Raw genomic sequence first — 21,031 nt, 5'->3', positions numbered from 1 at the left:
AGCCTTTTAATCATTTTTTCTACATCATTGGGTGGCGGATGGGACACATCTACCCTCATTCTTCGTGTTTCTAGGCGTGCTTCCTTAAACTGTCTTAGTCCCAACCTAGTCTTGCTACACATCCCAAGGATCCCAGGCTCTTGAGAATCCCCAGGTGTCCTGGTCCAGTTTTCTCTCCAAGCTCCTCAACGATTTTCTTACCTTTAAGGGTTGGGCTAGACTTCTTCCTTCCTTTGTTTCGTGAAGTCCAAAAAAGCTTGTCCATTCATGGGCTTGGATCCCTCCCTATAGACCCTTAATGGATTTGGGCCTTTCCTTTTTTATTAAAAGCCCAAATGTTTTCTAGATTTCAATCCTTTGTGTTGTTTTGGGCTTTGACACAACATTATGATATTTTGGACCTCAACAATACTAAAGTATGGTACTCTTGAAATATTAAAAGCAAATTAAAAAAAATAAAAATAAAAACTAGAAACATCAAAGCCGAAACTCGGCGTCAGAGTTATTTTGAGTCTTTCACAACCACAAACAATTGACCAGTTAGCATCATCAACTAAAAGAGCCTACGTTTTCTTCCGAAAAAAAAGAATTTACTTTTACTTGGTCCAAGAAGTAACCCAGACCAGCATGAGTAGATTGCATCAACCACAAGTTGACGATGTAGCAAAATAAACAAAGCAACAGGGAAACCAGCCGAAGCTATTATAACAAGAGGAAGCCATGAAATTTCGCGTTCATAGACCAGAATGCAGGTTGCACTGAAGGCTGCCACCATGCCTCCTATAGACATGAAGAGTGCTGTAAGTCCAAACACCAACTTTCCAGGTGCATAGAGGAAATCTTTTTCGGCAAAACGGGACGTGAGAATCGACAAGAACATTAATATGGAAGTCGAAGAGCATAACAGTGCTACTGCATCTGATATGAAAAATACCACAAACCATTTACTTTTCGAGAAAACAGGAATTCCAGTGTCCCCCTTGTTACCACCTGGTACAGTGAAGGCAGCAGCGAAAACTACAGTGGCAATCAGTGTTGCCACAACCATGCAATAGTTTGCTGTGTCCTTCATCCACCTTTCACCACGTGTCTTCAAATCATTATGTGTTTCTGTAAATAAATCCCAAGGCATTTTGCCTTCTTCGTCTTTCATCTCCACAGTTGAAGGTAGCACAATCTTTTCTACCTCCTACAATTTTACATATGTAAATTGATAAATGTTGCTGGCAAAGAGAGTATAAGAAAAAAAATATAATGTAATAATTGATTAATCCAAATACTCTTTCATTGAAAAGTTATGAAATGACATAACATTGCATTAAGGAAGCTCTAAGTCATAACTCCTCCATTTGAAGGGTGATTGAAGTGGCATAACTTTCATGTGGGCCGTTTAGCGCGACACCACTTTTATTTACGCCATTTACAACATGCCATTTCAGAAAAGATGTGTAAATAATTTTGTGCCTAAAAACTTATTGATAATAAATATAGGTGAGTTAGGTACTATTTCCTTCATTTCTAGGAAGGCAGCTAAAATATTGCGCTGATAGAAATTGAGCTCAATTGAAACCTAAAATTGTTAATACCCAAAGAAATATTGAAAAAGATCTCATAATCGATAATGTCACCAGAAGATTAACTGAATAAGTGATTTTCAGTTCAAAAGGACATGTTAGCATTAGCAATCCTAAATACAAAAGCTTAATTAGTACTATTAATTTTTTATATAAAAAAAGTATGAAGAATATAGAAAGTTAAAAGAAATATATTTAATTAATATAAAGAAATTATTTAAATTGTCTTAAGCTTTAAACTGTATCGTGATGGCCCGCATGCTAATAGAGTTATATCAAATTGAAATAAAAGCACCAACACTAACCTCAAACCACAACAACTCTCGTTGCATTTGAAGGGCTGCTCCTGATACCATATTTAGTCGACTTGGAGGAGCCAATTTTCCAGCTAAGTGCAGGATGTTCTGGTTTTCGCCATCAATGTAGGTTAAAATCATATCCTTGATAACGCCTATCTCATAAATTAGATTAAATACAGTCTCTTGCCGATACAAAACAGCAATATGAAATATACTTCGGCCTTCTGCGTCTTTTCTCCATATGAGATCAGGATAAGAGCGAATAGCAATAATTAAAAGTTCAGCATTCCCCATTTTGGCAGCTTCAAAAAGAAAAGTCTTAACATGATCTGAAAATTGTTTTCCATGCAATAGTCGAACCTCTCTCCAAAGGTCTTCAACTAATTGACGAGCTAACGTCTTCATCAGATCTTTTTTATAAATCCCTTTGAACCCTATGATTAAGAAAATAAAATATTCATTTAAAATGTTAATACATATATAAGAGTTTTTTTTTTTTTTTTTGAGGGGATATATAGTTAGAGTTATACTTCAAATTGAGTTCAATATTGTATAACTTTTTATTAATATTACATAACTTTTAAAAGAAATATTTTTTTTTTTTAGATTAATATCTTGGAATCTTATGGTTGAGTTACGCTTTCTCTTATTCTTAACAAGCGTGTCACATTTATTGTTAATCATAAATGATTTAATATGCTATTCATACAACCTATGTTTTGTATATAGTTTTAAAATATAAAAATTTGAAATTAAAATTATTTTCTAGAAACAATAATTACAATATATATATATATATAATCATGTTTATATTTTAAAAATATTGAAGTATGAAGATACCATATAATTCAATGATAAACTTAGCAAAAAATCAAAAAACCAAAAATAACTGTTATGTTTAATTGTTTAGATTGGCAAAGAACGAGCAAAAGTGTCTTATAATGGTACTTTAAGACTCAGTATGTGTTGTCCGGACTGCTACCCAAGTCCCAACACACCAAAACTATTCCAAAAAACCAAAAACAAAAGCAAAAAAAGCAAGGTAAAAAAAAAAAAAAAACACCAAAGTTAGGGTTGGAAAGCTTACAGGAGTCTAAGCATCGTTTTGGAAGCGATAGCTGACTTTTGCTGCCAATTGCAAATGATTTCCTGGCCAATTCATACAATGCAGTCTTTCCATTTATATGCTTGGCGGTTGCTAATCGTTTATCCTTTTGCATAATTCTCAATGCTATATCTGCCATAAAAACAGCACATCTAATCATTGTCAAGGCTGGTTAAAAAAAAAAAAAAAATTCCTAATTTGATTACTAATATTGCGAAATAGATGGTAGTTCTACGCAACTTATCTGACTGCGTAAAGCCATAATTGTTAAATTAAAGTTCTGCCACAATATAAAATTATCGATCAGTCTTGTGAAATTTATATTATATATCATTCATGCCCAATCCCCCACAACACCCCCCACCCCCCCCCCCCCAAAAAAAAAATCCAATGTTATTGTTGGAAGTAAATTATAAAATTATTGATCAGTCTTGTGAAATTTCTACTATATATTATTCATGCCCAATCTAAAATTGTTAAATTATAGTTCTGCCACAATATAAAATTATTGATCAGTCTTGTGAAATTTATATTATATTCATGCCCTATCAAAATTTCTCTGAGGACTTCAAACGATGTAATGGCATTGTAAATTAATTGGCTTAAACTCACAATCATTGAGAAATGGGGCTTACCATACCAATCATTGGAAATAGTAGCAACAAGGAGATCAAAGCGTTCGCCACGACGGCCACAAGACAAATCTTTAAAAGGAGTCTTATCGAATAGAAACGACACCATTTCTCTACGTCCCAGCAAAGCTGCCACGTAAAGTGGTGTAAATTTTTTTTCTCTTGATTTTATGCGGATCAAAGTTAGTTTATCATTCTTTTCCACCATCTCCTCTGCAATTATCACATTTCCTGATGCCGCAGCAAAGTAAAGCGCTGTTTGTCCATATTTGTTTGTAATTTCTAATTCTTCCTTTTTCATCAATTTCAGCAGTTCTTTTACGAAATTGGGGTGATTCGCAGCAGCTGCAATGTGAAGAGCTGTGTCTCCCCCTTCTGTTATGGGATCTCGAACCATACCAGGATATAGACGAAGTAGATCCTTAGCCGCTTGCCAATTACCTTTAAAAGAAGCTTGATATAGGAGGACACACGAGTTAAGGTATTGAAATCGTTTTTGCCCTGGAATTTTTTTGAAGCAGCATATGGATTAATGAGAATGTTTTGGTGATAAATCATACCCCCTTTTTTTTTAGAAGAGCCCATTTATATGCTAAGAAGCTTTAAGAACTAAAACGTCTTATAAGAATTCTTCTAACTATAAACTTTACATATCAGTATCATATAACATTTTTGTACGTATTAATTATACGGAAAAAAGGAAATAACTAGCGAAGAAGGAAACTCGTGGAGACCAAAACCATTCTTCCTGCGAAGTGTTAAATTACTGATTTTTTAAGAGTCCGTTTGGTTAAAAAAATAGAAAAGTAGGAAAATAAGGTCCGTTCGGTTAAAAAAAAAGAAATGTGGGAAAATAGAAAATTGAGAATGGGTGAAAAAGTAGGAGAAAAGAAGAGATATGAATTTGCCTCTCTTGTATTTAATTGGAGGGATAGAAAAGTGAAAAGATGGAAACATTTTTGTTTAATTGAGAAAAAAATGAGAGGATAGAAAATATACTTTGTATAAATTTACTCAAATGCTTCAATTAATTAGATTTTTTTTTTTAAAAAAAAAACACATTATTAATGAGCACTTCATTAAAAAAAAAAAATTAGAAAATAAAAAAGAGATGAACACACTTACCCAAAACATATAAGAAAAAAAAGGATGAAAAAAATAAAAAGATTGATAAGTAAAAGACAAAAACAGGAAAATGATGAAAATAAAAAGAACAAAGAAATGTGTTTAACAGGACCTTCTTTTTTCAAAAATTTGGTTTCCTTTTCTCTCCTTTTTTTTTTCTCTTAAATTTGGGCAAATTATGTTTTGGTAGGTCGGGAGAGAAAACTCTTGGACCCCACTAAAATCACTTTCATTTTCTCTCCTCAACCAAATAGTCACTTATATCATTTTTTTTTTTCCCCACTCTTCTCTACTTTATTTTCTATCCTCCCACTTTTCACCTCAACCAAACATACCCTAAAAAAGTTATGTGGTTAGGAAATGATAAATTTAATTATTTAACATAATTCTAATATTCCTCCTTACATGTGGGCTCAAACTCCCTCGTAATTATTAAATTAATTATGACATCATCACAGTTTGATCTTGGTTCAACCTCGGTTTGACTTTAAGAGCCTTAAACATCTTCCTTTTCTAGTTCATAGAACGGTTCAAGCCTGAAAACAACGCCAAATACATAAGAGAAAACTAAAATTTCTTTTATACTCCCACTTTTCCACTCCCATTTCTTATTTTATTTTCTCACTTTTTCATCCCCTAACTAAACAAACTCTCAATATGTCTCTTGCCAAGAGCTTCGTAGTTCAAATTGCATCTCATGGTGTTTTCAACGAAAATATCTAAGGTTAAAATCCCCCAACCCCAACTATCAATGTATAAATAAATAAATATATGAATTCAAATTATACCTAGTATAACTCTAACAAATTTACATCACCTAATGACTTATTATTGAATTCATATTTTGAAAATCTCACTGTTAGATTCATGGTTTTCTGACATGAACCAGACCAAATAATCCAACCCAGTTAACCATGAACCTCTCATCAATATGATTCTTTTAACCCTAGGAATCGTTCTATGCATAAAAAGTATAAAACCGTGGACGATTCTCACAGTTCAAATTAGAGCTTAAAAAAAAAATTTGCAGAACCTCCTCTTTCTTGCATCTCTCTTTTTGTCTTTACATTCTCTCTCTTTCCACTCTCAAATCTTCCATTTTGTGTCTCTCTCCGTAAAGTTTGGATTTTTGTTTTGTTTTTTTTTTTTTTTTCAAATGATAGACAGGAGAGAGCAAAATGAGATAGAAAACATGAAAGAAGTTGTTGACGAAAAAAAAGGAAAGAAGGAAGAAAAGAACAAAAATTCACAAGCACAGCGAAGGAAGCTCAAGTGAAGAGAAGAACAAAAGCTCACAAGCATTGCATCTGAAACTTTCAAAGAAAGAAAGTGAAGAGAAGTTTTGAACTATTTTTATCTTAAAAAGGTCAACTTTGAAGCACTTTGCGCGGAGGATATGCTGCCAACACATTTTTTAAACTTGAGACTCTTTGGCTATGAGAACAAAATATAATAATGGGTTAAAATTTTAAGACTATCATACTTTTTTCTTAAATAAAAACTCAATATTTAATTATGTTTGTTTAAATTTTTTTTTTTTTTTTTTGTTTATGATATGAAAAATACATTTGCAAGAGAGATTTTTGTATTTATTTGGACTATTTTAGTCAAATTTTACTAATTTGATATATTTGTTTATATTTAAAATAAATATTATTTTAGTTATGACGTCATCACGGTTTGACCTCAGTTCAACCTTGATCCAACCTCAAAAACCATGAATCTCTCCCTTTTATGGTTTTTTAAACGGTCCGAGTCTAAAATCCATTATTGGATTACATGTTTTATATATTCTTAACATGCACATCAATTTTCATGTTAATTAGATGTGATTTACTATTCTTTTAATATATATATATATATAAACAAAAAACACAGAGAATGGAGAATGAGAAAATGGAAAGACAAGACTTACAACACTAGCATTTAAAAAATAATCTAATCTTTATAAGTACTAGCCAAGCTTCTAAACTAAAAACTCACTCACTAACTACCCAAAGATGTTATTTACCATTCAATTCATAAACTAATATTTTATTTATTATTTTCAACTATAAAAACTTAAATTTAAATAATTGATTGATGGTATAACTATTAATTTTTGATTGCCTTAAAATCTTGTAAGAATGGAGAATATATAAAATTAATGTAATCCAAGAGTGTATTTGTCAAAATTTGCATTTAATTAAAAAATATTAAGTGGTGCAAAATTACTTAAAGTTTCACTAAAAAAATTACATATTTTCTACACCATTGGATTTAATTATATCTAAATGTTAAAATTGAAAGCAACAATTATGTCATAAATCTTCTTTATTTCCCCGAAATTCCAAGTTCTCTCACTTATCCCTAAATTCCTCAGATTTTCTCTCTTAAGCCTTCTTTATCCACACACAGATACCCTTCCCTCTCTTATCTCCTTTTCTTTCTTAAAACCACATTTCCCAGATCAATCTGTTTGAGATCTGGGGACATAAGTTTTTTTTTACTTCATTTTCCTTTCTTCATCAACTGAGACTTGAGTAAGAGAGAAATTGACTTGCATTATTGGATGTGCTTTAAAATTGAGGTTAAGTTCTAGTCCTATATATTCACGCTGAACCTATCTATCCTTGTTTTTATTTATTCGATTTATAGTTTTTTTTTTTTTTTTTTAAATGTGCAAGTTTAAGTCCTTTCCTTTTTTACACAATTGCTAATCATTGAAATTACTCTACACGTTAGCATACTTTAAAATATAACTCTGAACCTATTTAATTTCGAAGTAATCTTTCACCATTTGACAAAACAAGAGATTTTTTTTTTAAAGAACTGTAATACTTAATAGAACACACAAACACGAAACTAATATATAGAGTTTTTTAAACATACTTATAATAAATTACATAACAGAGTATCACTACAAATGGACCTAAAACAAAAACAAGAGATGAGAAAAAAGAAAAAGGGAAAAAAAAAAAAAACAGTGAGAGGAATTAGGAAATATAATAAGCTTTCACAATTCGCTGCTTGGTAGGTGCGGTAATATGTATAACAAATAAGGGAAGCAATATTATTATTTTTTTTTTGGGAGCAAAAGGTAAAAGTAAATCCAGTTTCTACAAAATATCTTATTTTACCATCTCAAAAACTATTTATTTTCTTCTAAAAAAAAAACTACTTTATTTGTTATACCATACCAATTTACAATTAATACACCCAATATCTCAACTTTTATTTTCCTATAAAACACATTAAAATAATATATCTTCACAATAAAATATATAACCCAAAACCATCTCTCTCTCTCTCTCTCTCTCTGAAACAAACCCAAAACCCAACACAACCACCCTTCAAACCCAACCACCCCACCACCTGCCAATCATCAACAACACCACCATCACCTACCACCACCATCATCAACAATATAACCACCACCCAAACCCACCACCTCACCACTGTTGCACCACCCAAATCAACCCAACAAATCACAACAAACCCATACCAAAATCACTTGAAAAAAAAAATAATTAAAAAAAAATCCAGCAAACTCACAACAAATCCATACCAAAATCACCCAAATCAACCTAGCAAATTACCCACACATAACCCACTACCACCATCACCCATCCAAACACAACCCCACCCGCTGCTACCAAGCCAAACACCTACCACATTGGGACAAAAACCCACCACCACATGCAAAATCACAACCCCTACCACACAAGACCAAAACCAATCCAAGAATCAAATCCATAGAAAAAAAAAATTTATAACAGATCAAACCCACTGTAATCTCCACCACCGATCTTCAACCTCACCACAATCTCCACCACAAACCCACTGTCACTAAGCCAAACACCTACCACACTGAACCAAAACACATACAAGAATCAAACCCATAGGGAAAAAAAGAATACAACCGATTAAACCACTGCAAACCCACCGATCTCCACCTCTAATCCAGTCTAGGGGTGGCAAATGGGCGAGTTGGGTCATAAATGGGTTGGGTGTGTAATTACCATTTATTTATTTATTTATGATCCGTTTATATATAAATTAATCATCCATTACCCACCCAACCCATTTAATTAGTGACCCGTCCATTTAACCCAATATGACCCAAATACCTCTAAAACTAGTTGAATACCACTTCCAAAATTATCAAAATACCCTTAAATAACCAAAATGAATCAAATACCCCCCACACTTTCAAAATTACCAATATACCCTTGGACATCCAAAATTACCAAAATACCCCTAGAATGATAAATCTGAGCTTTTAGAAAAACCTGAACTTTTAGAAAAATCATTGGATTGATGAAATTGCCCATGCCTAGTAAGACACCTGAAATTATAATTATATTAACTAGTATACAAGTTTTCTGAAATTATAATTATAATTATTGTTGTTATTACTACAACAACAATAATGGTGTTGTTCAGGTCTCTCAAAACCCTTGTCAAAAACCCACAAAGATCAAGGTCTTTCCTCACCTCTCTCACCGCCACAACCACAAGCCACCCCGTGATCACACTCCAATACTTCCCTCTCTCTTAGCCTCTCTTTCGTTTGCCTTCAACCCCACTTTCTAAAATGGGTCACAACCTCATTTCGTGGTCCACTTTTTCTTTCTTTTCCTCCATGGAAACTCTCTCAATCTACCACTCCTCTTTACCTCTGCGGCAACGCTGTCGTTTTCCGCCGTAAGGTGTAGGCTTTTAATCTTAACTTGCTCAGAACTACCATTGCTTTTCCCACTAAGTTTGGCTTGGCTTTGTTGGACTATAGGGTCGAGAAGAGAGTCAGTTGATGATGGGTTTTTGGATAGCTTTGTCAATGTGCCCAATTTGATCTCTATAGGCCAATTGATTTTTGGTCCTGTGCTTGGATGGTATGTTTTCTTTTTTCTTTTTTCTTTTGATAATTTACGTTTTGTTTGGTTGATGGGAAATTTGAATATTTGATTTGAGGGTTTGTTAGTTTTGTTAAAAACCTGAAATTTTTGTATTTATCAGTGAAAATTCTTGTGTGGGTAAATGAGGCAATGAAAAGATTTTTTTTTTCTGATTTTAGATGGTTTAATGTTAGATGGTTAAGGGTTTATTTAATTTTAAATTTTAGATGGTTTTAGTGGTTATTAGTGGATTTAATTGCCACCCTTGCCCACTATGAAGCCACGCAATCTTCACCCACAAAAACAACAAATACCCAAAATTAGTGACACTGACAGCGGAGCGGAGAACCGTTCTAGAGCCAAGAATGACGCAATTGTCAAGAGTGGAGCCAAAATTTGCATGCCAGTTAAGCAAAACCCCATCCTCAATACCTAATTTGCTGTTGGGAAGATTGATTCAAAGGAAGCGGATTTTGTTTAAGATTTTGTGGACTTGAGTCGAGGAATGATGAGTGACTCTGGCCTGGCTTGGTGATTGTGGGTCCAGCCATGATGGCTTTAAAGGGAGGAGAGAGAGTTTAGGGGTTGAGAGAACAACCAAACCACCACCGTGAGTGGTTGTCGTGACTCGCGACAAAAAGAGAGCAACGATCCGACCTACTTGGTGATGGTGGTCTAGCCATGGTGATTTTAAAGAGAGGAGAGTACAAAACAAGAGAGAGAGAAGGAAGAGAGACGAAGAGAATGAAAGAGAGAGAGAAGATGAGAGACTTAGAAAAAAAAAAAAAAAAAAGCAGACATTTTTGAAAAAAAATAAAATATTTATTTTTAGAACGTTGCTATAATACCATCATAAGTTGTAGCACAATTATAAAATTTTTTAGAATTGTAAAACTGGATAATGGGCTTTTTTTGTGCTTTGATGCCAAAATATAGCATATTATACTATATAGAAGGCTGGGTACCAATGCCCTAAGTAAGGGGAAGCCATTTATGAGAGAGTGAGAGATGGGAAGAAGAAAATAAAGGTGGAGAAAGTTAATGCTCTTAAATTATTAATTTCTAAAATGTTGACTTGACCATAAATTGACTCTTAACCATTAAATATGATAGTGTAGAAAATGTGTAACTTTAAGAGTTATATAAACCATATTAATTTCAAGAATGTTGACATAACCCATATATTTATACATGGAAAAAATTTAAGTATAGTACTTAGGTGCTATTTTTTAAATAGCTTTCAAAATTCGGCCATGTGGCTTTTTTTTCAAGCAAGGTTTTCAGACCTGAACCGTTCATTGAACCATAAAATGGAGAGGTTCAAGATTTTTGAGGTCGAATCGAGGTCAAACCGATGTCGAACCATGATGACATCATAATTAATTAAAGCCTAAATATAGATATTAAATTTATAAAACTAGCAAAATTGACAATATATCTATATATGTGAGGGAAATTTAATGATTTTCAAGCATATATTTAATAATTAAATAAGAAAGTTAATAAAATAAAATAATAACCATGAAAACATTAAAATTTATGATTAATTTTTGAAGTAAAGTTGAATATATTTGAAGGATTTTAATTATAATTTTTTTTTTATTCCTTGTAAGAGATGGATAATTTAATTAAGTATAATAAAATTGTGTTAAGTTGTTTTTTTTTTTAGATTGCTAAGGAGTTGGACCGCACGGTTCTCACCGGTTCGTGCGGTCCAACCCCGGTTTTAGGAGTTCACGGAATTAACAAAAAATATGGTTCTTTAGGCTTAAAAAACCGATTTTCATCCCGGTTCCCAGTTTTCACGATCTGACCTCCCGGTCCGATCCAATTCTGAAAACCTTGTTCTCAAGGGATGAAACTGTATTTTTAGTTAACTGCTGTCACATGGCTTAATCTTAAGAGAAGAACCTAAGAAATAACACCTAAATATTGTACCTAAATTTTTCCCTATATACATATAATAGTCCCTGAGTGAGGCTCTTCTATTTTTTTTTTTTTTTTTTGAACAGGTTAATAATTTTCATTCATCATAATTCAAGATTACTACATTTTCCTATCACAAAAATACCTAAGGGGTGTGATGAGTATTATGTGTTTATAGGTAAATAAATTTTTCATATAAAAATTCATCATATCCTTAAATATTTTTGTGATTGAAAAATATAATAATCCTAAATTATGATGAATAAAAACTATTAACCTTTTCAGGGGGCGGTGCTACTTGTTGGTTAGGGTGGTCACATGACCACCTTGAATTGGAAAAAATATATGTATTTCTATACCCTAAAAAAATAATTTTAAATTTACATGGGTTGTGGACCACCCTAAAAAATATTGGAGTCCACTACAAGTAAAATTTGACCCCTACAAAATCTTGGCACGTTAAAGGTTAAACAAAAAATTTCCCTAATAAATACAAATCAGTCCAAATGATAAAAAAAAAAACACACACACACACACACAAATTAGCGCAAACAATTTAACAAAAAACAATATAATATAATATCCCTCTCCAAATTGGCGCCAATTTGAGGCAAATATCATGTTTTCATTAACCCAATTTAGGCGGTCAATTCCTCAAAATACTCTCAAACAAGTGGCTAAAGACAAAATTATACACTAAAACTCTTGGTACCCCTCATCAGCTTCTCCGCAAACTGCAACGAATTGTGAAGAATTGTTGTAACAGAAAGTCTAGTGTGGCCAAGATGTTGGGTAGAAGGATTTGGACTTGTGATTTGCCTGACGGTGAGGATAATAATGGGATGAAAATGAAATGAGCTACACAATGTGGACGACAGCTATAAGTATCTTCATTGTGTGAAAGTAGTAAAGTTAGCTACATGAAACTTGAATTTAAAGTTCATTACAAAAGAGAGTAGTCTCTTCATTGTTGGGTGAAGTAAGGTGAATTGATGAAACACCACGTGTTCCTTTATTTATTTAAGTAATGCTATATTTCTAATATTTTTATAACAAATTTTTCTGGTAAGTTATTTTTGCCAACTAATTATAGCTTGCATTTATAATTATTATAAAAATATTGTGGACATATCATTTTTTTCCCCTTTAAATTGGACACTTTAATTTTATAGCTCATGTAAACATTTCTATTTTTTTATTTTTAGTATATAGACCTAATATCTTTTTTACATAATCAATTTTTCAAAAAAATCCACATCACTCAACATACTAATCGAAAAGATAAAAACTAAGAAATGAATAAAATTTTACACATGAACAATATTCGTGTAAATTTATACTGATATTGTAACTGTGGAAAGAAATGCAAAATTTTAGATGATTTGAGGGTTATTTTTTGGGTTTTTTGGCCAAAATTTTGCATTTAACCCATTTTATATGGGTTGATGCAAGTGCTCTTAGGATCATACATTGATAAATACCAAATATTGAGAGAAGTTGTAGTTTGTAGCCAAACTTTGTCCTTATTCAAATGCACACTTTGGCTACAACAAGATTTTATTTAATCTTATTTAATTTAAGCTTCTTAACGACCATCCTGAGAAAAATTCCTAGAGCTACCATTGAACCTTTTCAAAAAAAAATAGAAGAATCTTTGAGTATGCGTGTGAGCATGTATTCAGAGGCTAATATTCCATAATTATCACTCGTATTTGGCAATTCTATTAATGTTATAATCAATTTTCATTTATCATCATTTGAAGTTTCTACATTTTCCGAAAGCAAAGCTTACTTTTTATAACTAAAAACTACTTTTCATAAATTCTAAGAGAAATATTGAGATTATGGGACCCTTTGTCCACAACCTGCATGTATGTTTGCAAGCTGTTGCAACTCAGATTAATCAAGTAGGGTGTAGTGTGGTGTATCTAAGAGGAAAACGACATTTTATGATTTATGATACCACTCTACAATCAGTACTCATTCTCTTTAGCATTTTATCATTTATGATACCATCATTCGGAAATCAGTACTTACCCTCTTACCATTTTCTTCTCATTTTCCTCAGCAACTTACAAATACTAAATTTCTTATATTATATATCAACCCCTTAAATTAAGATTTTTGTGAGCTCCTCACCAAGTTCTATTGAGTTTTTACTAATTTTAAATTAACTGAGGAAATACATTAACTTGGCAAAATTTGCTCAACATCTTTTAAGAAAAATATTAGATAGATAGCATGTGGCTGAAAGTATTTAATAAGTTGGATTTTTTTTGGAACTTGAGTTTGTCAAACTCAAGTTCTAAACCCAAAATCGAGTTTCCCAAACTCGATTTACTCTTGGATAACACCTGACATGGATTTAAAAAAATAAAATAAAAATAAAAAAAACGTGGAACTCGAGTTCCATTTTTAAAAAATAAAGGAACTCATGTTTCCTACACTCGAGTTCCATTTGAGTTTTTTTTTTTTTTTTTTTTTTAAATTTATTAAAAGCATGGAACTCGAGTTCCATGTGTTTTTTTTTTCAATCCATGTCAGGTGTTATCCAAAGTAAATCGAGTTTGGGAAACTCGATTTTAGGTCAAATTCGAGTTCCAAAAACAGTCCAACTAACTAAATAAGTTCAAACGGATGCTAATCACTGAATTTTTTCCGAAAAATGTACCATTTACCAAATTATGCCCATTAACTTCATCAAGATTCTAATATCTCTAATTCTCTATGCTCCACCATCTTCATACTTTTTTTTTGCAGTTTTTTAGAACATAAACCAAAAACAGACTTGCATGTTCCTAACAGGACCGTGTCAATTGAAATACGGAGATACCTGATGTTCGTTAGTTAGTAGGTACCTTAGTATAACACTTGTTGAAGCATGATCTTGAAGTTGGCTTTGCTAGTTTAATTTAATTAATTAAAAACAAATACTCATATCCAAAATGATCTTATTGTAGCATAATTCGCTGATATATTATTTATGGGTTCTTAAAGAGAAGAGAAAAATAAGATCAAGGGAATAAATTATAATGACTCCAGGAACGTTTGGAGGGATTTTTTAATTTTTTTATTTCTTTTGATTTTATGCTATGCTTATTTTGGTAAACTTGTATAAAATAAAGATACACACACGTATAAAAATAAAAATAAAAATAAAATAAAAATATTGATAAAGGAAAAAAAAAAAAAAAAAAAGGTAAAGTAAAGTAAAAACGTGGGGTGAGGAATATGAGAGGGTTGAGTTTGAAAACCAACAATAAGAAGAAAAAAAAAATAGAGAGGAATATGAGAGAGTTGAGTTTGAAAACCAACAAAAAGAAAGACAAAAAATATAAAATAAAAAGAAGAAGAAAAGTAAAAATGTGAATTCTGCGTGTTACATTTTAGCTAACTTCACAAATGCAATATTTGCAAGTTAGAATGATCGGACACATAAGATATTTGAAAACTCATTTGCAAGTCCGGTACGTGTTAGTATTGACTGCAGCCAAAGAGAGAAAAGGAGAGAGCACTTACTCTTAGTCTGACGTTGATTTTGAGTTTCACTTGCACAATGCCTATTTGTCTCTTCTACTTCATCTGTCTCCTCTACTTCACCTGGCTCATTGGGGGATCCTTTTCGTTCCATAACCATATCTTCTCCAGCAGAAACCGTTTGGGAATGACTCATTCCTAGAAATGTCTCTCTGCCCTTCTAATCTTCACCTTTGTCGAGGCAAGTTGACAGCACTCTCTTCTATCTTTTCTTCAATGTAAAAAATAAAATTAGAGGTAAAATAAATGAATCAGTATATTATATAATATTATGCGAGTCTAAGGAATACCAATTGAATTAATAGATGAAGAGTAACTGACAACAAAAAGTATCGCCTATTTTCATCTATAAAATCCATGTCAAAATAGTTAAAGTATATATGGGTAATGATTTTGTTTTCAAATAACAAAGACCTCCCACTGAAGATAACTTAGTAAAATAAGAGAGAAATTTTCAATGACAAAATATCAGAGATACTGACATACATATGAACAGAATGAGATACGTTAAACAGAGAGACGAATAAATTTTGAATAAAGGCATTGTGTGTGACTTTTTCAATTTTCAATTTTTTTTTGGGTATTCCTCACAAGTTTCCTTCCACGAACTTAAATGATGGAAACTGATATTATAGAGACCCAAGTTGTAGGTTAGTAGCATGTTATATTGACGGTAATTTCAGGGCCAATTTTAATAAGACAGTCAAATTGAACTAAACCATGGCTATTGAACAAATTTGTCAGTACTTTTCTAATTTGAATTTTATTCAACTTTTTCTTCTACCGACAATGCAAAGTACCCTAGTAAATTAGTATGAATTACTAGGACAGAAATGTCAAGCTTATGGATTTCGGGGGGAAAAAAATCTAAGAGCAACGACAACAACTATTATGCTAATGATTTATTACGGGTGCTTGATAATACTTACTTCATGAACTCTAGCAGATTAGAAAGTAAAATTCAGAGCCTGTTGAGCAGCCAATGGAAATAGAGTTTAGATACTTAACCTTGCAGGAGCTATTGGCTACCAAGATGACTAGATTTATATAATAAGGAAAAGGTTTGGTTCAAACTAAAGATGACATTTATGCTATTACGTGCAATGCATATAACTCACTTAACCCATTACTTGATTGGTTGAGTTAAATAAATCATTTGCACTATACCATATTACTATTTCAAAACAATAATAAAAATGTTTAAAAAAAGCACGAACATTATTGACCCAAAACATTTAAAAGTAAGTCAAATAAATATATATATATATATATATTTGATTTTACAATGTAATGAGGTTAATCGGAGGTCTTGATTGAACAATTTTGAAACATAGAGAACTTAATTGAACAAAAGTAAAGTTAAAAATTTAAAATAAATTATAGTAAAATTTCAAAAATGTATTTTGCATTTTTACCTAAAATTTATTTGCAAAAATGTTGAGCTATAGCATTACTCATATTTATATAGAAAAAGTCTATAGATAAAAAAATTTGTCAAAATATTTTCACACCTAATTGATGTGACAAATTATTAGTCATAGGTAAAAAAATAATATAAATAATAAATTCAGGTAAAAGCCAATAAAATTTTATAAACTCAATTGTTATGAAAAATTTTGTAAAATTTTTTTTACCGGTATCAGTGCTAATTTTTATAACAACGTCCACTGTTACGCGGTGATCAACACAAATGGTTAATTGAAGAAAATTACAAGTAATGCTTTTGTGGCAAGTTGATGTCACTTATGAAATCGTTGTAGGTTGGCGTCATTGATTTGGTCATGCTTGAAAAATGCTAGGTTTACTATTATTTACATAATTTTTGACACAATTTATAAGGGAGCAAGTTGTGAATAGTAAAAATATAAACTCATACAAATCTATCATTTTTTTTTACTACTTATGACTTACCACATGTGGCAAAAATTATAAAGATAATTGTTGTTTTAGAATTGTTCCTCATGATTAGCGGTACTGTTATTGCTGTCAAATTATCACTAGCGATGTTACTTTCAACTTTGAAGGATTGGTATTAAAAGTGTTTTTAATCTCAATTTTTGAATAAAAAAAAAATTAGATTAATTACAATGGGTCCAGCTCCTTTTCCATTAAAAATTTTCCAATTTCCTCTTATTAATTATTAAAGACGCGAGATAAATATTTGGATAAATTACAAAAAACTCTGAGAGTATGAAGAAATATCAAACCCATCCACAGCTTATTAAAAATGCTCAATTTAATCCTTCAATATAAATAGTATTAACATCCTCTCAAAAAAAAAAAAAAACATCCTCCGTTAATAACAAACTTTTCTTAAAAAAAAAAAAAAAAAACTCAGATCTAACTCTCTCTCTCTTCGTTTCTATTTCCTAATATCAGTCTTCCTCAACTTTCTTTTCCTTTATCCAAATCATTCTCTGAAATTTTCTCCCTTTTTCTTCTTAAAATAAACAACACGGAAATTCTTTTTTTTTTTGTTCTTTTGTCTTCCCAAAAAAAAAAATTAACAAAAAAGGTGATTACTTTGCTACTTTCTGTTTGGTAGCCGAGAAAATCAAAGAGAAATGCTTAGAAAATCAAAGGAATATCCACAGAAAAAGCCTCATCTCCTCCCTGCAGTGTTTGGAAGGCGAGAAAACAAAAAGAAAAAGAAAAAGCTCCTTAAAAAACAAGCCCTTTTCTCCTCCACAAAGAAACCCAAGAAAACCCAATCCGATAACACCATCTAAGCTCCTAAATCCACCACAAAATTGCCATCAACCACCAAGAAAAAATCAAAACTGTTGATACCCATGTCAGCCAAACCCAAATTTAGTCCCACCACTGCAAGATCTCCAGACCGAAATAGAGAGATGAGAAAGGAAACATCAACCACCAAGCAAACATCAAAATTGTTGAAATCCACGTCAGCCAAACCCAAATCCAGTCCCACCACCTCAAGATCTCCACACCGAAATAGAGAAATAAGAAAGGAAGCGGATCCATCATCAGTAAGATTAGACAACCAAAGGCAAAGAAAGTTGCGAACGAAAGAGTGTAAGATTTAGACAACCAAAGGCAAAGAAAGTTGAGAGAGAGAGTTTTAGATGAGATTGTGAAAAGGAAAAGAAAAAGAAAGTCAGAATTGGAAAAAAAAAAAAATTTTGAGAGAGAGAGAGTACTATGAGACTGAGAAAAAGAAAAGAGGTGAGAAAGTAAGGGAGTGTTTGGTTTGTGGTTAATTTTCAGTGTTTAAACATGTGTAGCAAGTTCTGAGAATTTGTTATTAACGGTGGATGTTAACACCGTTTTTGTGGAAGGACTAAATTGGCCATTTTTAACATGTTGTAGATGTGTTTGGTATTTCCTCAAACCAAAGGTAGTTTTCTGTAATTTACCCTAAATATTTAATACGACTAGCCACTTATTTCTCAATTTCCAAAACCCAACTCTTTTGGCAAACTCCTGGGCAGTTCCACCAGACACCGACGGAAAGAGCCACTTGAGAATATACAAAAATTTATCATTGAAATTATGCCGGAGCTTTCAGAGACACAACCGACTAATTCCGAGAAAAATATGAAAAATTTTATAGAAATTTATGCATTTTCTTAGATTTAGTTGTCAAAATTTGGGGTTAAAATAAGATCTCAACTTAAGCAGATGAGTTTTACAAAACATGGTTCTTTTCTATTCAATGCTCCATCTGGTTGTTGCGTAATCATGTAAACGTAAGAAAGAACATAAACCTACCCCAGACAAAAATTCACTTCCATTTTGTGTATAAAAGCTTCAAGCTTTCTTTTCTTAAACTTTCTTAGCGACCTAAGTCACCAAACAATGCAAAGCGGTAAATTGAAACAAACAATAAATATTGAAAAATTACCTCGTGGGCTTTCTAAGGAGACAAAGATCTGAGAGAAAATCCCTCTATTCTAGATCCAGACTTTCTCAACATTATCTGCTTTTAACCTCAAAAGCCTTTAGATGTTTCAATAGATAGCATTGGGATTGAACGTTTTGTTACGAAATAAATGTTAGTGTATGTCGTCGCTGTTGTTGGAGTAGTTGTGACTTTGAGTTGCTGGCTCACTGAGCAAGCTTGGACTTCAAAGAATGCTTGTGTACGAGCTTATAAAACATGGTTAACTCCAATCCGATCAAACATGGTGAACTCCATCTTAAATTCTTAATAGACACTCACAACACGTGTTGTGCCTGTCATGGGTTGATGTTGCCTTGATGGACCAAAATGAGAGTGGAAAACAGGCTGGATTGGTTCAATTTTTGGTAAAAAAAATAAATTTCATTGTACTATTTTAATGATTTTAATTAATTTTTATTTTTACGTATAATATTTTTAACAAAAAAATTTTAATTTTAACAAAATAAACGAATTTTAAACCACCCCTGACGCGCTTGGACTTCAAAGAATGCTTGTGTACGAGCTTATAAAACATGGTTAACTCCAATCCGATCAAACATGGTGAACTCCATCTTAAATTCTTAATAGACACTCAAAACACGTGTTGTGCCTGTCATGGGTTGATGTTGCCTTGATGGGACCAAAATGAGAGTATTGTTCTGCCCTAAGGTTTTTTTGAACCACCCAAATGCCTTATCTTATTTCTCACTTTCTATCCTTTATTTTCTTCATCCGAATCCCGAAAAGAACAAACACAACGACCAAGAGTTTGATTAGGACCACAAATTTTGCGTAACTTTTTTTCACAATTTTAATACGAAAAATTGTAATTGTGGCAAGAATGCTTGTGTACGAGCTTATAAAACATGGTTAACTCCAATCTTTTTTTTTTGAGAAAACTGGTTAACTCCGATCTGATCAAACATGTTGAACTCCATCTTAAATTCTTAATAGACACTCACAACACGTGTTATGCCTGTCATGGGTTGATGTTGCCTTGATGGGACCAAAATGAGAGTGGAAAACAGGCTGGATTGGTTCAATTATTAGTCGGCCCTAACGACTTAGGTGGCATTTGGATTGCGTTTCCGTGTACTGCATTTGCGTTGGTTTTTTTTTTTTTTTTTAATTGAGAAGCACATGAACGTGGGACACAGACGTGCTAGTGAATCCCGTGTACTATGCCTCTTTTGAATGTTCAAATTTTGTAATAAAATGTGTCATATTAGTAGGTCTTCGTGCATTATTTATGAGACCTACAAATCTTTTTTTTTTATAAATTTTTCATTAAAAATGGGTTTCATGGTACTATTTACATATTTAAAAATTATTTTGTTACAGTATTTTCTGTTTTCTGTTTTCTGTTTTTAATTTTTAGTAAAATAAGCGGTATACAAATGGACCTTAAATGAGCATTTGGATTGTGGAAACCAGGCTGGATTGGTTCAATTATTGGTCTACCCTAACGACTAAGGTGGCATTTAGATTGCGTTTCCGTGCACTGCATTTGCCTTTTTTTTCTTTTTTTCTTTTTTTCTTTTTATTGAGAAGCACGTGAACGTGGGACATAGACCTGCCAGTGGGTCTCGTCTACTATGCACGAGACCCACGGCCTCTTTTGAATGTTCAAATTTTGTACTAAAATGTGTCATATCAGTGGGTCCTGTGCATTGTTTATGGGACCCACAAACCTCTTTTTTTATAAACCTTTTCATCAAAAATGGATTTCACGGCACTATTCATATATTTAAAAATTATTTTACTATAGTGTTTTGTTTTCTGTTTTCAATTTTCAGCCAAATAAACAGTATCCAAACAGAGTCTAAGTGAGCATTTGGATACGCCAGCGTCTGCGTTGAAGCTGGCATTTGGCATTTTGTGTGAGTCCCGTGCACTGTTCACGGGACCCACAAACCTCCTTTTTAAGCAAAACTTTCATTAAAAATGGGTTCCACGGTACTATTTATATATTTATAAATTATTTTGCTACAGTATTTTTAGTTTTCAATTTTCAACAATAAGCGGTATCTAATCAATTCTTAAGTGTGTCTT

The 21,031-nt window shown here is 32.2% G+C and overlaps 1 protein-coding gene across 3 annotated transcripts; it reads right to left on the bottom strand.

The window, feature by feature from the left end:
- Positions 1–438: 438 nt before the first annotated feature.
- Positions 439–19,282, bottom strand: LOC115967837 (ankyrin repeat-containing protein At5g02620-like). 3 transcript variants are annotated; one of them, XM_031086989.1, is made up of 6 exons: positions 18,941–19,282; positions 15,058–15,286; positions 3,614–4,063; positions 2,961–3,110; positions 1,880–2,307; positions 439–1,189 (listed from the first exon to the last, which is right to left on the bottom strand). In XM_031086989.1, the coding sequence occupies exons 2-6, from the start codon at positions 15,209–15,211 to the stop codon at positions 554–556; spliced, it is 1,818 nt and encodes a 605-aa protein (XP_030942849.1). In that variant the 5' UTR covers positions 15,212–15,286; positions 18,941–19,282; the 3' UTR covers positions 439–553. The 3 variants fall into 3 exon arrangements, with proteins under 3 accessions (XP_030942849.1, XP_030942847.1, XP_030942848.1); XM_031086987.1 differs by having other exon boundaries at positions 440–1,189; positions 3,614–4,111; XM_031086988.1 differs by having other exon boundaries at positions 440–1,189; positions 3,614–4,111; positions 15,058–15,281.
- Positions 19,283–21,031: the final 1,749 nt, after the last annotated feature.

Source organism: Quercus lobata, chromosome 11 (assembly GCF_001633185.2).
Source record: "Quercus lobata isolate SW786 chromosome 11, ValleyOak3.0 Primary Assembly, whole genome shotgun sequence".
NCBI classification, from domain to species: Eukaryota; Viridiplantae; Streptophyta; class Magnoliopsida; order Fagales; family Fagaceae; genus Quercus; species Quercus lobata.
Note: the sequence above shows the minus strand (reverse complement) of the source record. Positions and strands in the feature narration are given on the sequence as shown.

Coding starts and splice junctions, on each gene's coding strand:
- LOC115967837 (XM_031086987.1), bottom strand. CDS start 15,211: ATGAGTCATTCCCAAACGGTTTCTGCTGGAGAAGATATGGTTATGGAA. Junction 4,112..15,057: donor AAATCAACGTCAGACTAAGA/GTAAGTGCTCTC, acceptor AAAAAATTCCAG/GGCAAAAACGATTTCAATAC. Junction 2,308..2,960: donor AAAACGATGCTTAGACTCCT/GTAAGCTTTCCA, acceptor TCTTAATCATAG/GGTTCAAAGGGATTTATAAA.